The sequence below is a fragment of the Micrasema longulum genome, unplaced genomic scaffold, assembly GCF_059751315.1.
Source record: "Micrasema longulum isolate JH-2025_06_02 unplaced genomic scaffold, ASM5975131v1 h1tg000887l, whole genome shotgun sequence".
NCBI lineage: Eukaryota > Metazoa > Arthropoda > Insecta > Trichoptera > Brachycentridae > Micrasema > Micrasema longulum.
Genome location: NW_028278078.1, coordinates 156,902 through 172,405, shown reverse-complemented (window position 1 = coordinate 172,405; position 15,504 = coordinate 156,902). Strand labels below are relative to the sequence as shown.

Here is a 15,504-nt window from a genome sequence, read left to right as displayed (position 1 = left end):
TAATATCAGTATTACATAAATATCAGTATTACATAAATATCAGTATTACATAAATATCAAAGCAGTAACATTGATTTTAAAAAAAAACATTTAAAAAATAGATTTCTTATATCATGTAATATTGTTACTTTATGAGGCTTCCATACTTTTATCAATTTAATAAAGTAGGTGTGTAAACATGATCGAATATATAATAATTTAATCCATTTAAGATATCGATAAAACAAATGCATATAATATTTACTAATAAAAATGGGATCTGATTTAAATTATATATGTATGTGAAGAGAATGCCGGGTCAAAATAAAGTGTGATAATATTGTGGTATCGTGTGCTCCTTAACACAAATATTCCATTTGAAAGTCTCTCAAATAACAAAAAATATACAATTCATAACTCAAAAGATTTTTCATTGTGTTCTTTTTCAAAATTACCTGAACGAGTCTGTATTCAAAGCTGGTACTATAACAACCATACTAGAGACAAACTATCTTTTTAATTTCTACATTGGATTAATAAATTGTGGATTTAATCCAATCTAAACAGATAAGGGAAAGATAAAAAAAAGCTTTATTAAAATGTATTATTTTATTAGGCAGAGAGAATTACAATCTTCACATCTTTTATACCAACTCTCCATAGTATTATTCAGTTTACTCTGATAACCTCCCTGTGTAATGATTGTCCACGCAGCAACATCAGCCACCGACATAGAATTTCCAGAGAGCCAAGAGTTCTTTCCTAGTTTAGAGCTTAATAACTTCACCGTCGATTGACAATCTTCGGCAAATTTATGCGATTGTAGTTTATGACAGATGTCAAGCGCTGAGTCTATTTCCCACGAAGATAATTTGTTCTTGTAACTTAATTTACTGGGCACAGCCATTACAATGTAACGTAAAATATTAACGTCTCCATAAATTATCACAGGCATTGTGGGAGATGTTATGAGCTGAGAGCCGATACCAACTGAAAATTTAAAAATTGAATCAAAAATACAACTATAACAGGAAATATGCAAGGTGGGAATGCATAAATGTTGTTTTTCCCTTAGGGGTTTTCATTTAAATCGGTGTAAGTACAACTTGTTAAATAACTATTAACTCAAACATTCTGATACTACAGAATTTATTAACTCTTGAATAAAGAATAACTTCACCAATAGACAAAAACCTATAAAGGTGATATAAAAATATATTACAAAAGATGTGAAGAACATTTGGTGGGAATGCATAAATGTTGTTTTTCCCTTAGGGGTTTTAATTTAAATCGGAAGTACAAGCTGTTAAATAACTATTAACTCAAACATTCTGATACTACAGAATTTATTAACTCTTGAATAAAGAATAACTTCACCAATAGACAAAAACCTATAAAGGTGATATAAAAATATATTATAACAGAAGAACATTTTAGATAAGAGAATGTGGAAGTCTAGGCATTTAAAAAGACTGTTATTGGCTGGTTTAAGTGACCACTTTACACACTGTGTAACATTCACCATTCTGCCTGTTTATTTATTTATTTTGGAATAATAACAAATAACTAGCAACAACAACAACACAAAAAAACATATACAAAACAAAACATAAGTAGGACAGTAATCCGTTATAAGTGTCCATAGCATGCGAGTTATAAAAATCATGAGGAATTTATTAAAATTAAGCTAAAATTTATTATACAAAAAATATTGAGAAAACTAAAAACATGATGGAAATTTGCAAAAGGTACATATAAAAAAAGGTATGTAAAAAAATATGTATACAAAAAATGATCTAGGACAACAAAACCCTTCTCTTAACGAGTCTACATTCATATTTTTTCAATTCCTGCATCTGTTAATTTTTTGTGAAGTATATTCATATATCGATTTTGATAAACTTTCTTGGAGGAAGAATCCAGTATTCGTTAACAAACATTTGGACATACTCAAAATACTTATTATTTAACAGCGAGATTCAATTGAATGATTCGACTAATCTAATAGGCAGTATAAGAGACTGGATAAAGAGAATAGTTGGGTGTAACAGTAGTAAGGTATAAATTCTCATAGTGGCAGAATGTTGTTTAAAATTGTTGTAAAATTACTGTAAATTATTTTTGAAGTTTTAATAATTATGATTAACATGTAGGGAAGATGATTAAAAACAAATTATTTTACTGTTTATGCAAAGCAATGATGCACAGATTTATTTTTATTGCAAACCGAGCAAGAGAAATGTGCTTTTTAATTTGATTAATGGATGCATTGAGAAAATAGGAAACTGGATGGCTGAAAATAGAATAACATTAAACCCATCTAAAACAGAACCACTATAGATGGCTTCAGCCAGACGACAGAATTTGATTCAGGATACGGCACTACCCGATGTAAGGAGTACTGCTTTAGCCACCGTTAAACTACTGGGAGACTTCCTTAATTCTGACCTTCCTCTTGACGCTCAAATTAGAAAAATGATAAGTTTATGCTTTTGCCAGCTGAGACGGATTAAATGCATATGCAAAAATTTGCCAGTTGATGCCGCTCGTCAATTAATAAATATGTTTTGTAGTGTCTAGAGTTGATTATTGTAATGGTATCTACGCAGGTCTACCAATGAATAAACTGACTCGCATACAGTTTGTATTGAATGCCGCAGCGAGACTTATTTTTGGAATCTCCAAGTTCAGTCATATCACTCCACTACTTTGGGAATTACACTGGCTACGTTATCCACAGAGAGGGGAATACAAACTCTGTTGGTTGGTTATGTATAAGTCACTGCACAACTCTGCTCCAGAATATCTAAGGGAACTCTGCATTTCAGATGAACTAGCTAACATATGTCTTACGCTTAGATCAGCTACATCTACATCGAGAGGAAAAGATATTATACCTCTACGCGCAGCGCACTAAATTCGGCGAATGCGCATTTGCAGTCGCAGGCCCTACGGCATGGAATGCTCTCTCAGCAGAAATGCGAAACTGTGAGAGTGAAATGTGTTTCGGAAAAAACTTAAAACCCACTTGTTCTCTAAATTATTTGAATAAATCCTTAGCATGTGATGACAAAGTACATTGTTTTTCTTAAATTACAAATTAAAATGAAATTTATTTCCTTATGTAATCACTTTGTAAAGCGCCCTTGAGGTATTATATTACGAAAATGGCGCTATATGAGTTATCAATAATAATAAATTGAACCTCGGACCTATGGTCTGTAAGTCCACAATACTACCCGGGACTACTCAATTTAATGAATAATTAAAAAAAATAATATACATATATCTATTATTTAGCGTTATTTCTACATAATTTTTATTTTGATTAATTAAAAAACTTTCATTGACTCTTTTGTGAAATTGGCTACATGTCACTTTTTTCCATTCCACCGTCTATACGTACATAATTAAACATAACAAATTTATTTTTCCATGAAAACACAGATTTATTACAAAAGAATAATGACTATATTCATAATAAAAATGTAGTAGCAGTATACCTTCTTTCCATATCAGTACAATGTCCATCTCCGGGTGAGTGGGGTTACTGAAAGCAACCTTAGAAGAAAAATCTTTGGCCAATGATGGTAGACTTTTCACAGATGAGTGAATGTGACATATAATTTTAAGGCTGAGTTCTTTTTGAAGACTTGACAAATAATAAGGTGGATTCTTTGGATTCGCTTTAATGACTATATCTCGTGGAAGAGAACACTAAAATAAAATAAATAATTAAGCAAAAAGTTGATTTACGACTTAGCAGATCATAAGGAATATTTACAACTTATAGCAATAAAATGATAAACATATTTCACAGAACTTATGATACATTACAAAAACATCAATAATTTACCTTGTTCGATAATTTTGCACTTTCCACTTTTTGCTGAGGGGAAGAAATTAAGAAATTTTGTTTCATTGAAATCATTTGTTTTCTCAATTTCTCCAGCTGCTCCAAAAGCTTTTCCTGTCGTGCTTCAATCATGATAAATTCTTTCAAAGGTTTCTGAAATTTAAAAAAATAATTTGTGTAAAATTACGATATTTTTGATACGAAAATGAATATAGATCAGGATATTCCCAAGTTAAAAGTGTAAAAAAAACACGGTTAAAAAATCACCAACATAATATTCATAGGAATCAGAATTCGGCAGACATTTTTGAAATATTATTCAGTCATGGACAAACTTCGGAGGTGCACGTGTGACAAGTTTCAGTAATTTTAAGAGTGAGATTTCACAGTAAGTTAAATCACTACATTTATATTATCAACACAGACTTAAATCCTATATTACATAAAAATATGTGAAAACCTGCAAAAGTCTCATAACCTGCTGATTTATTTCTGAATGTTTCACGTCTTTCGTATCGGTCGTCGTGATGTCGGAAAATATTGTTCCTCCATGGATATTATTCACTTTATACATGCACGTTGGTAGTCGAATTTCGTCGTTTATTAAGACAATAGGCTCGATTTTATACATTTTGGCTGAATTTCCTATTGACATTACACCACAAGAACAATAGGGAATTATATAAAAAAATGTATTTAGTCGAACAAAACTAATCACCTTTATAAATAAAATATGTACCCAACCAGAATATCGACTTCGGAAATTCTAAATCAATCTCGAACCCCGGTTTCCCTGACGCTACTGTCACCGCGACAGCACACATTCTGCCATCTGGTGGTAAAATTTGCAAATATTATTGTATTGCACCAACTTGACAACATTTAACAAAAATATTTTCGAATTGTAAGACAAGCGACCTTCTTTTTTTTTGTTTTTAAGCATGCTTTTTGGAAAATTAAAATTCTAAATATTCAAATAAAGATAAGAATTAATAATTAAGATCAGATTTTCTAAATAACTTGCATATAAAACAAGCCCAAGTCAACATATTAATTTGAAAATTCATAGAATGTTCGTGATTTGGCGGTGATGGTGTAGCATTTTCGCCTGTCGAGTTGTGGGACAAATTTGTTTTTATTTCATGTGGAACTAACGAAAATCAATTAATAAATTATAAATAAGTGATTTTAATGTACTAGTGTTTACTAATCCAAAATAATAGTGCAATAAATATCTTAATAAGAAATAAATTGAGTCTCAATATGGCGGCTTTTTTGTAGACCAATCACAGCTCCGCTTGCAACGCTCTTAGGAAGTGATATACTCACCTTGCAATCGCGTCAGTGAAATATTTTGTGCGTCTTGTCGCCGTAATGAGAAAATTCATGAAAAATGTATTACATTTATGGAAAATATTGTCTGTTTTCTCTATATTCTACTGTTTAAAGTGATTTTTAGTGGAAATGTGATATAAAAATTGTTTTTATTCTGGAGTTTTTTAAGCGGTGATGGTGCAAAGCTTGCTCGCAGTCATTCGGTTTGCTTAAAATGCAGTTGTGTCATTTTGTATTTGTATACAATTCGGTGTTTTTGCAGTACACGTGCTAAGAAGACGTTTGTAATTGACAGTTATTATCAAAAATGTCGGGGAGGGGGGCTAAAAAGCGCGGGAGGCCTCCTAAATCGGGGTCTGTCGAGAAGAATAGAAAATTTCAATATCACTTGATGAAAAAGCCTAAATATCTTTTAAATCATAATTTAGGTTCGGATTCTCAAGCTAGTACACCTACTGCATCCCGCGCATCTTCACCCCAAGGGAGCGACGTTAGCAGACGGAGTGGGAAAAAGGGGAGAGGCGCCAAGTCACAGTCAAAATCGAGCAAAAGAGGTGGTCTCACTGGATCTTACTCTCGGCGAGGATACAATCCCCAAGCGGCTGATATTCACGATTCTGAGTATCATTATGGATCTGATTTCGGAGATGAGTCTAGCGACAATAAGTCTGATGCGGAGGAAGACAGACTCAGCGAGAGCGCGTCGGAAGTAGCGAGCCTGGGGGGTGACGGGGCAGCGAGCGACAGTGATCTTTCCATCAGCAGCTTTAGTACAGCTAGTGGGACTCCCAGGAAGCTGTTAGGAAATGTGGCGAGACCCCCCAGCCCGGAACCTCTGTGGATTCAGCAGGAGAAAGTTATTCCCCCGCTTATCTTGCCTAGTTCATCGGAAGACCTTCTAGTTCCCCATTCCGTCGTGATGCAAGTCGGGGGAATTTATGAAGTTCTCAGACATTTCCGACATTTAGTAAGACTGAGCCCATTCCGGCTGGAAGATTTGTGTGCGGCAATCTCCTGCGAAGATCAGAGTAATCTCCTTGTAGAAATACACATTATGTTACTGAAAGCGTTACTGAGAGAAGAGGATTCTCAACAGACTCACTTCGGGCCGCTTGACCATAAGGACAGTGTCAATGTGTCCCTGTTCATGCTAGATGCCATGACTTGGCCCGAGGTTTTGCGCGTTTATGTAGAAAGTGACAAATCGTTTGACAAGAATGTTCTCAAGATTTTAGGGTCTTGTGAGTACCCATTTACTTCTGTCGAGGATAGAGTCAAGATTTTGCAATTTCTATGTGATCAATTTCTTATCACCAATCCTGTACGGGAAGATCTACTTAGTGAAGGTAATTTCACTTTGAGCATTATTTATAATAAATTTTTGCACAATTTAATGTGCTAAGAATGCTTATTAACTTTTAAATGTTCTGTAAACAAACATACCTACACAATACTTGGAAGATGCAACGGAGTAAATTTAAATGAATTTTACTTTTTATGTTTATTCATTTGAATTAGTTTTATTTTTCCTTTATTACTAGTATTTACACATATGTTTAATTATAAATGGTATATTCTCTTATTTATATTTGTTCTTCAATTTTTATTATCATCGGTATGTTTTCTAATTTATAATAATTATGTCTCATTTCTTAACTATTAATGGTATATTTTCTAATTTATATTATTACCTGCATGTTTTTTAATTTATATTTATATTGATTTTTTAAATGTTATTATTATTTGAAATATTAAGCATCATTTAATGAAATAAAAAAAACACATGTAAAAAAGAAGGTCATTCCTAAACACAGGAATTTCCTAGCTAGTCGGGACCTTGAAACAAAGAAACTCTGTACATTTTGAAACTGTGAAAAACATTAATAAATAAATACACTTAGTGGGTTTCCAACTTATTCCTCGTATAATGCACTCCTTAGTAAGTTTGGTGATCTATTATATGGAAACAACCATAGTACAATAGTAAAATCAGTACAGATTACATCCCAGAAAGCTAAAATACAACGTTCGTTTCAGACAAATGTCTAAACATTCCCCGTTCATTATAAACTATCAAAATAAAACCAACAGAATAATAAACAATAACACAAGGTTCTATGTAGATACATAATTTTTTTAAATATTGTCTTCATAAACTTAATAATAATTAAGGTTTGATTTAGTTTTTGTTGAAATTTTGATGCTATTTGTATTTAAATCTAAATACAATAAAAGTTAAATATAAAAATAAAAACATATTTTATAGAACCTTGTTTCTCCAATGCGACAAAACGTTTATCTTTTTATTAAATTCTATTTTTCGTATTCTATCTCTAATGATTTTTGATGGCTCTACAGCAGTAGTGCCTTATTACTCTGAGATAGGAAGTCATTATAATTACGGTTGCATGTACTTTTTTTGTTGTTGGATGTATCTTTCTGATTTCAAACTATATTTCCAAAAGTAACTGCACCAGTAATGGGAATATCTGTTTGAACATATACACTATATAGACACTGCCAAAGGAGAGGATCTGAATAATTAACATATAAGCACAATGTAACCGGCCCTCAGTATATATTTCTAGTGGATCTCGATGGCGGAATGCACAAGTTTTATCATGTATTGTTGGGTCATTAGACCGTGATACTGAGAGAATATTATTATTGGATTATATGCAAGCAGCTTTTGTTGGTGCGCCTATATCCAGTACGTACTCAACTTATCAAGTGTTTTTTATTTTTGAAAATAATCTAAGCAGTTCGCTCCCCAAGAAGTACACTGTAGTATGTCTAAATCGGCTATTTTGCAAGAGAACAAAAACAATTTTTCAAACATTTGTAACATCATAACTGTAATGTTATTCTCTATTGAATATAAAAGAATAGGATGTTTGTGGTATATCTTGCTTGAAAAAAATCGTAGAGATACGTAAGTGTTCTCTTAAGAAAGGAAAAAGAATGTAGTAAAAATACATTCATAACTCAAAACAGCAAAATTTAGACTTAAGACAGTGTACTTCTGGGGGTGCTAATTATCAAATTGGTGGACCGTATTGCAATAGACTACTGTGTTTGTCAAATTGTTTCGGTCTGAAATGTAATTGTTCCGGGGCTGAGATCTTGTATGTCACTACCATGTCTTGTCTTTTCCATAATTCTTCCCATGGTATTAGTATAGGTGCTTTCAATCTACCATGTCCAAGAACTGTTATGACACTGTCAATTTGGTTTCCGCAGTTGCCATTCACTATGACGACCACTGCCGCATCTGCCACCGGCTCGGGGACCTGCTGTGCTGTGAGACATGTCCTGCGGTGTACCACCTGGAGTGTGTGGATCCTCCCCTGGTGGACGTGCCGGCCGAGGACTGGCAGTGCGCTCTGTGCAAGGCGCAGCGCCTGTCGGGGGTGACGGACTGCGCCCCTGATGCGGAGAAGCAGGGCTTGCTCTGCCGACATGAGCACATAGGCTTCGATCGCCATGGTCGCAAGTACTGGTTCATCGGCAGGCGAATATTTGTGTGAGTGTTTTAATGTACTATATTTTTTTTATTCGGTGGGTTTTTAACTCGTGTCTGTAAGTCGGCTTCGTGGTATAATGGTCAGCGCGTTTGACTACCATGCATATGGTCTCAGGTTCGATTTCTGACATGGTTGAAATGAAATATTTATTTAGGAGGGTGTTTTTTACACTAGAATTGAAATGAAATATTTATTTAGGAGGGTGTTTTTTACACTAGAATATTTCGTAATTCCTGACTGGTACCTGAAGCGTAACATTGATCATTTTTGTTACCTTCATGTAACACAAATGATCAAGATTCTCTACGATTGGTGTACCAATGCAGTCCTATGCACCGTTAGGTGCGGAAAGGGAATGATGATGAGTTTGCAACTTGTAATTAAAGTTATGAGAATATTTTATTTATTAACATTCACATGGGGATGAGCATAGTAATTATGATTTAAAAAATATATTATGTAAATCTGATATTGATTTTATTGATTGAACCTCCATTCACTTCGCTAAATTATTATAAAATAAAAACTTTATACGGAGCACTCCTCCAAATGAGTGAGTTTTGTATCTTCCCATTGATTAGAAGAATGCTCTCTCGAAACTGTAGTTGTGTTCTTCAATATAATAAACTCCTATGTGTGACGCTAATAACAAAGTTTTTATCTTGCAATAATTTTCTGACATTGAACCTTTTTAGAACACCGCTTTACGTGCGTTGGACCTATATATAATGAGGATGCTTTTTAAAAAAAAAACATTCTCCTTGTAAAGCATGACAAAATATTATGGCATGCCCAAATCACCTATTAATTTACAAAGAGTCACGGCTTATGATGTTATCATAAAATTAGGAATTCTAAATATATGTATATTATGCATGTTTATATTCTATCTTGAATGCTTTAAATTTTGTGGTTGTACTCATCGCCTAGGTTCATGTTTATACAATTTTCTTATTATATTTTCAGGGAAGGGGAAGATGGTAGCGTGTGGTATTATTCTACAGTCACCCAATTTGAGGAGTTATGCCGGGTGCTAGATCAAGATGAAATGGAAGCTCCCTTATACAGAGAGTTGATTGACTTCAAACCTGAGATTTGTCGACAAATGGACTTAACAGAGAAAATCACAAACCAGTTGAAAGGCTCCAGAAAGTCTTACTTGGAATTAGAGAATGCCGCAATTTTGCGTTTGCAGAAGGAAAGAGCTGACAAAAAAGAGCAAACTTCTGATGATTGTAAAAATGATGATATAACCGATGATCCTACGGTTGTGGAATCGGAAGTTACTATAAGTGCGACCGGTGAAAACACTGGAGTCGATGATTTAAATGCTTCTATGTCTTCCGTTGGTGAAGATGATACTGATGTGGATATGGATGATCCTTCTTCACAGAAGAAGTTAGCAAAAAACATGTTGACAAGGTCTAAAACTGGATCTCTCACTCCTCGATCTTTTAGTGATGACCCCAAGAAAAAAATAAAAGAAGAAGATAGATTGATAGCTGAAAAACAGCTTGAAGGTTCTTATTTATACATTATATTCATTATTTATTTACTGCGAAGCCACTGTTCTTCTAATAATCATTTTCCTACATAGTATTTTATTTCTTATAGTTCCAAATTAATGTAGTAAATACAAAACTTCTGTAAATTATAGATATATTCTAATAACTTAAATTATAAATATATTCTTTCTTTAAATAATTATAAATAATGGTTTTACTGTTATGTTATTTAAGTTGATATTTGCATTTTATTGTACTAATTTGGCATTAACTTGCAGGTTTAGAAAGTCAACGTCTTACTCGTTTGAAAGTGAATCAAATTTCTTCAGGCACATTGACATTCAGACTCGGAAATGATAATAGCTTCAGGAATTATGTTAATCAATACACAACTAATAATCTGGCTCTTAATAAGCCCCAGAGGAATGAAGATCGAGATAAAAAGAGGCACTTAGCACACAAGTTTTCATTATCCTGCGGACAGGATTTCAAGTGGATTGGCCTTTTGAATGGTAAACCCATTACATTTTGTTTTACAAAAAAATTCTTAAATCAGCTTAGTGTTGGTATTTTTTTTTTTACCATTCAAATATATTAATTATTAAATTTATATTTTAGGTACTCGACCACTTTTGATTAGTACTTTAAAACAAACTCTTCTTCAGTTGGAGAGTAATATCACTAGTCCCTTTATGCATCCTAATTGGACTCTACTCCGTAAACCATGGCTACAAGCTGTGCAAGCTTGTAGCATTCCTAGAGATTTTGCCCGTGCAATGATTGTCCTTCAGGTGAGATTTTGTTTATTTGTTTTTTAAATTATAAAATAAATGACATATTTACAAAGAATTGATTTCAATATGATGATGTGTCTTTTCTTGTTGATTTTTTAGGCTTGTATTAAGAGTGTGGCATTTGTTCCCGTGTGGCACGAACAGCTCGGTCATGTGCGACTTCACCGGTTAACTGCGGCTGAACGCGAAGAAAGAAAGAAGTTGGATAAGAGAGAAAAAAAGGAGAAAGAAGAAGAAGAGGAGAGAAATAAAGTGTTATTTTTCGTGAAATATGTCATCCCTCTGAAGCATCAGGTTTGTTATGCAATTATGCTATTCGTGTAACAAAATAGATTAGTATTTTTATTTTTTTTGTATTAAAATTATTTTTTAATTTAATATTAGGGGTACCCGAAATTAATAAAAAATGCAAATATTCTTATTTTCTTTATTTTACAAGTCTAATTACAAATATATATTTTCCTTCATTCTCTATGACCTTCTTCCATCTTTCTGGTAACATTTTAATGCCCTTTTCAAAAAAATTCACAGGCTTTGACTCGAAATATTCAGTTATGCCCTTTTTCACATCATCATAGATAGTGTAATTTTTCCTTCTGCATTAGAGCGTATGGTGGATGTCTAACAATATTCCATCTGAGACTTTTTAATTTTTCTTTTGTGATTTTTGCTGTATGTGGATGAGCGTTATCATGTAGCAAATACACTTTCTCTCGATTTGCCAAAGACGGTATTTTTCTTTTTATTTTGACCAATAAACGGTCTAATTGTTTACAATAAAGTTTGGCATTAATTGTTTGTCTGTGTTTGAGGACCTCGTAATACATGATACCTTTGAAATCCCACTAAACACACAAAAGCACTTTTTTGCTGGTATGACCTGTCTTAGGAGTGGGGGTTGGTATTTGGCCTTTAGATAATCATTGTTTTTTAAGTTGTCGTGTAGAATACAGCACCCATTTTTCATCAGAAGTGATGACATCATTTAAAAAAAGATGTTTCTGATTGCATTTGTAACAGCTCCTCGTACGAATTCACTTGGTCACCAAGGTTCGAAGACGAAAGCCCGTCGCCTAGCTCACGTGGTATCTATTTACCCTGTCTCCACACTTTGCCGATTTTTTAAACACTCCGTTCAACACTTGACTATGAATATCTGAGCGTGCTTGCAATTTTTTCAATAAAATGAGTTGGATTGTTTTCAATTTCAGTAGCCAATATAATTTCATCCACTTTAGTCTGTCTTCCACTTCTAGGGGTATTCTTCAAATCGAAATCCCCAGATCGAAATTTCACAAATGTTTTTAGTAGTTGCTTTCTCTTTCTTCAAAAAATGATGTAGCATAAAATTTTGTACAAATTCTTCCCTCGGTTTAAATTTATTCATTATAAATTGGATTATGGAATTAGAACTTTATAAACTAAAATCAATTACTAGAAAGTGTGTACTTAAAATAAACACAAGACACTATCAACCACTAGCGCGGTCCAAGCGCAATTGACCATTAAAAATGGATGACACTATAAACAACACTAATTTCAGGTACCCCTAATATAAACAATATCATTGGATACATACATGTTTTTAAGTTTAAAAAAATGAAGCGCTTTTCTCACAGTAATAAGTACTAAACAATGAATTTTACAGGTGTGGAAGCAGAAAGGCGAAGAGTACAGAATTCACGGCCAGTGGGGATGGCTTTGGAATTCTGCAACTCGCAAGTATAGAAATGCTCCCAAACATAGAATAGGACTGAGTGCTGGTCCGCATAAAATTGTTGTGCAAGTAAAAGATAAAGATTCCACCAAAGTTCTTTCCTTAGAGCCAAAAACATACCAGTTCTTGCTCGCACAAATGGCTGAAAAGGGAACTGTTGATTCAGAGACTTCAAATAATGGTTTGTCTTATATAATTATTTTCTGTATGTCACTGTATTATTCCTTCGACTCCTTTTAATTATATTTTTAAAATGATCTTTTTTAGTTCCTTTGGATTTCAAATCTTTGAAAATTGTTGAACCAGTTCAGAATTTTGAAGAAATAGACATCGAGAAATCTCTCGATACAAGTGTTCGCATACATTACCCCAAAGTTGGTCGAAAGTCTCGTTTAGATGACATTTTAAATCGTCGTTTGCAGTTAAAAACAATAGAGGAGAAAACGTTTCAAGCCAATTCCTTGTTACCAAAGAAGGAAGAATGTGATGTGAAGGCAGATGAAGATCAAACTGTGGATGTGGAGAATGAGGAAAGTGAAGGAGATTTACATTCCATTACTGGCGAAGGGACAACTCCCTCAGTAGCTGGAAAGGAAGCTCTCGCCAGTGTTGCCAAGGAAATACAGTCAGTTAGGCAACAGTATTCGGATTCTGTACAGTTAGCCAAAGGGTACAAATGTTACAGTCAGGGTTGTAATGTGAACAATATCAGTTTGTCACAAAATGTCTCCCTCAACTGCTATTCTCCTCTTTGCCTACAAAAATCTCGGTTACGAAAAGAACTTGTTCTCCTCCTGAAGAAAGTGCAGAGTTCTACAACTAACAATAATCTTAATTCTTTACCAACTCTAGTCATTGCGAAAGATTCTCCAAAAACATCCATTCTCGAACAACATTTAACTTCCAAAATGGAAACTCACTCTGAAGACATCATATTAAAAGACTTGCTGTCTGCTGTGGCCTGTGCGCAAGATTATGATGAAAATTCCTCGCAACATATTAAAATTAAAGAGACCAATGTATTGAACAATAATGAACTGACTGTACAAATAAAAACCGAGCCCAATGGCTCTATAAAGGACGAAATGGATATATGTGGGAATGATTTGCAAGGAAAATCAGAAACTACCTTAGAAGAGTCTGCTATCCCTCCAGTGGGTAATGAAATGGAATTAGAACAATCAACTTTTACGGAAACTGAAATTGGACCACTAGAATCTCTCGAAGCTGAAGAAATCGAATCTAAAGCTGAAGAAATGGAGCCCAAAACTGAAGTTGTTGAGACCGAAAAACGTAGCAAAAAAGACAGAAAGTCTAAGGACTCTAAATATGTTGTACAGTCTGAAGAAGAAATGAATGAAGGGGGTGATCGACCCCCAATTCCTAAGCTTCGAATATCAACAAGAGGTCGTTCTTCTAGAGGTACAAATTCTAGTACTGGAACAAACACTGTTACAACTCGATCCGCTAATGCTAAAGAACAAAGTAAAGATATTGATGGAAATGGTAACATACAACCCGCTAAGTATGTTTATAAACCTGCTTATCGCGCCCTAGTCAATAGGCGCTTTTTCTCGGGTAGAACCGTAAAAAAAGAAGAGCAAAAAGTCAAAACAGAAGCTGCATCGGATGGTTCTATTAAAGTATATTCCATCTTAAATTCTGCTGGTAAAATATATCTTAAAAAAATAACTAATTCAATAATAGATAAACGTAAAAAGAGAACGCCAGTAAAATATCCACTCAGTTCTACTTTTCATACGCGAAGCAAAGCAAAGAGTATTATGGTATTGGCATCTCACGAACTACGTAAACTTGCGAGACATGCCGGGAAATTACAAGTAATTGGTTTTAATCACAATTCCAAACCTAACACTAGTGTGTGGCCTTATCCTTGCTCGAGACCAATATTCAAAACATGTTGGTTATACAGAACAATAAATCTGAACTCCTTGTCTGCAGTTTCCTTACAAGTTAGAATACTTTGGGCCTGCATACGTTGGGATGATATGTCCATGAAACCGTCAAACAACGATGGCAAGCATCAGATTACCACAGAAACTGAAATTATTTCTTTAGAGCTCCTGAAACATCGGCACATAGGCCAATTTTTGGAAAAAACACAATATCTGCGTAGAAAAGTAGTTATACCGTTAGAAGTACCTAAAACAATAAGAGAAGTGACATCGATCCGTAGCGGTCTTCGTAAACGCAAGAGAGCCGAATCTCCTCAGAGTATGGAACCACAAGTTAGTGAAGAGTGGGTAGATGAAGATAAACTGGAGTTGTGGGAGATCAAACAGTACGGAGAACGAGTGGAGAGAGCCGTGCCCATTACCCGGACTACTACAGGAAAGTTGCCTCCGACCAGAGCTAACCAGGAACCCAAGGAAAACGTTATAGTTACTACAAAGGCTTCAGCTCAAGAGATCAAGGAGAAGATGGAACAGCAACTTCGAATGCAAAGGGCCGCACACCAGCAGAAGAGAGCTCTTGAACTAACGCAAGGTATTTATTTTTGTCTTATTAAGTTAAATACACATTTGCCTAAAAGTAAAATAATTATTGGTTTATACGTACACACATAATATTCTTGTAAAATATTCATAAATATGGGGAGAAAAGTAAAGAATGTCTTTATTTTTTTCATCTCAGCTAGTATAAATTTCCTTTTTGTGCTTTGAAAATTATCTTTTAAATTCATAATAAATACCACAATGAACCCCACAACAAAATATACATAATATATAAGAAAATTAGCTTTAATTTTAAAAATTCATTGTTTTTGGAATTG

At 33.9% G+C, this 15,504-nt stretch overlaps 2 protein-coding genes across 4 annotated transcripts in view; one reads left to right on the top strand and one right to left on the bottom strand.

Annotated features, from left to right (window-relative positions):
* Window positions 1-569: 569 nt before the first annotated feature.
* AIMP2 (aaRS-interacting multifunctional protein 2) lies at window positions 570-5,326 on the bottom strand. 3 transcript variants are annotated; one of them, XM_088231465.1, is made up of 5 exons: window positions 5,165-5,326; window positions 4,554-4,667; window positions 3,836-3,988; window positions 3,483-3,696; window positions 570-969 (listed from the first exon to the last, which is right to left on the bottom strand). In XM_088231465.1, the coding sequence occupies exons 3-5, from the start codon at window positions 3,965-3,967 to the stop codon at window positions 584-586; spliced, it is 732 nt and encodes a 243-aa protein (XP_088087591.1). In that variant the 5' UTR covers window positions 3,968-3,988; window positions 4,554-4,667; window positions 5,165-5,326; the 3' UTR covers window positions 570-583. The 3 variants fall into 3 exon arrangements, with proteins under 3 accessions (XP_088087591.1, XP_088087589.1, XP_088087590.1); XM_088231463.1 differs by lacking the exon at window positions 5,165-5,326 and having other exon boundaries at window positions 4,296-4,638; XM_088231464.1 differs by lacking the exon at window positions 5,165-5,326 and having other exon boundaries at window positions 4,314-4,638.
* Window positions 4,901-15,504, top strand: part of E(bx) (nucleosome-remodeling factor subunit NURF301 E(bx)) — a 30,638-nt gene continuing 20,034 nt past the window's right edge. Inside the window, exons 1-8 of the mRNA XM_088231462.1 lie at window positions 4,901-6,516; window positions 8,411-8,693; window positions 9,661-10,214; window positions 10,478-10,711; window positions 10,818-10,990; window positions 11,093-11,287; window positions 12,642-12,891; window positions 12,978-15,218. Coding sequence (XP_088087588.1) covers window positions 5,478-6,516; window positions 8,411-8,693; window positions 9,661-10,214; window positions 10,478-10,711; window positions 10,818-10,990; window positions 11,093-11,287; window positions 12,642-12,891; window positions 12,978-15,218 — 4,969 coding nt within the window. The 5' untranslated portion in view covers window positions 4,901-5,477. The remainder of the gene's footprint in view (window positions 6,517-8,410; window positions 8,694-9,660; window positions 10,215-10,477; window positions 10,712-10,817; window positions 10,991-11,092; window positions 11,288-12,641; window positions 12,892-12,977; window positions 15,219-15,504) is intronic.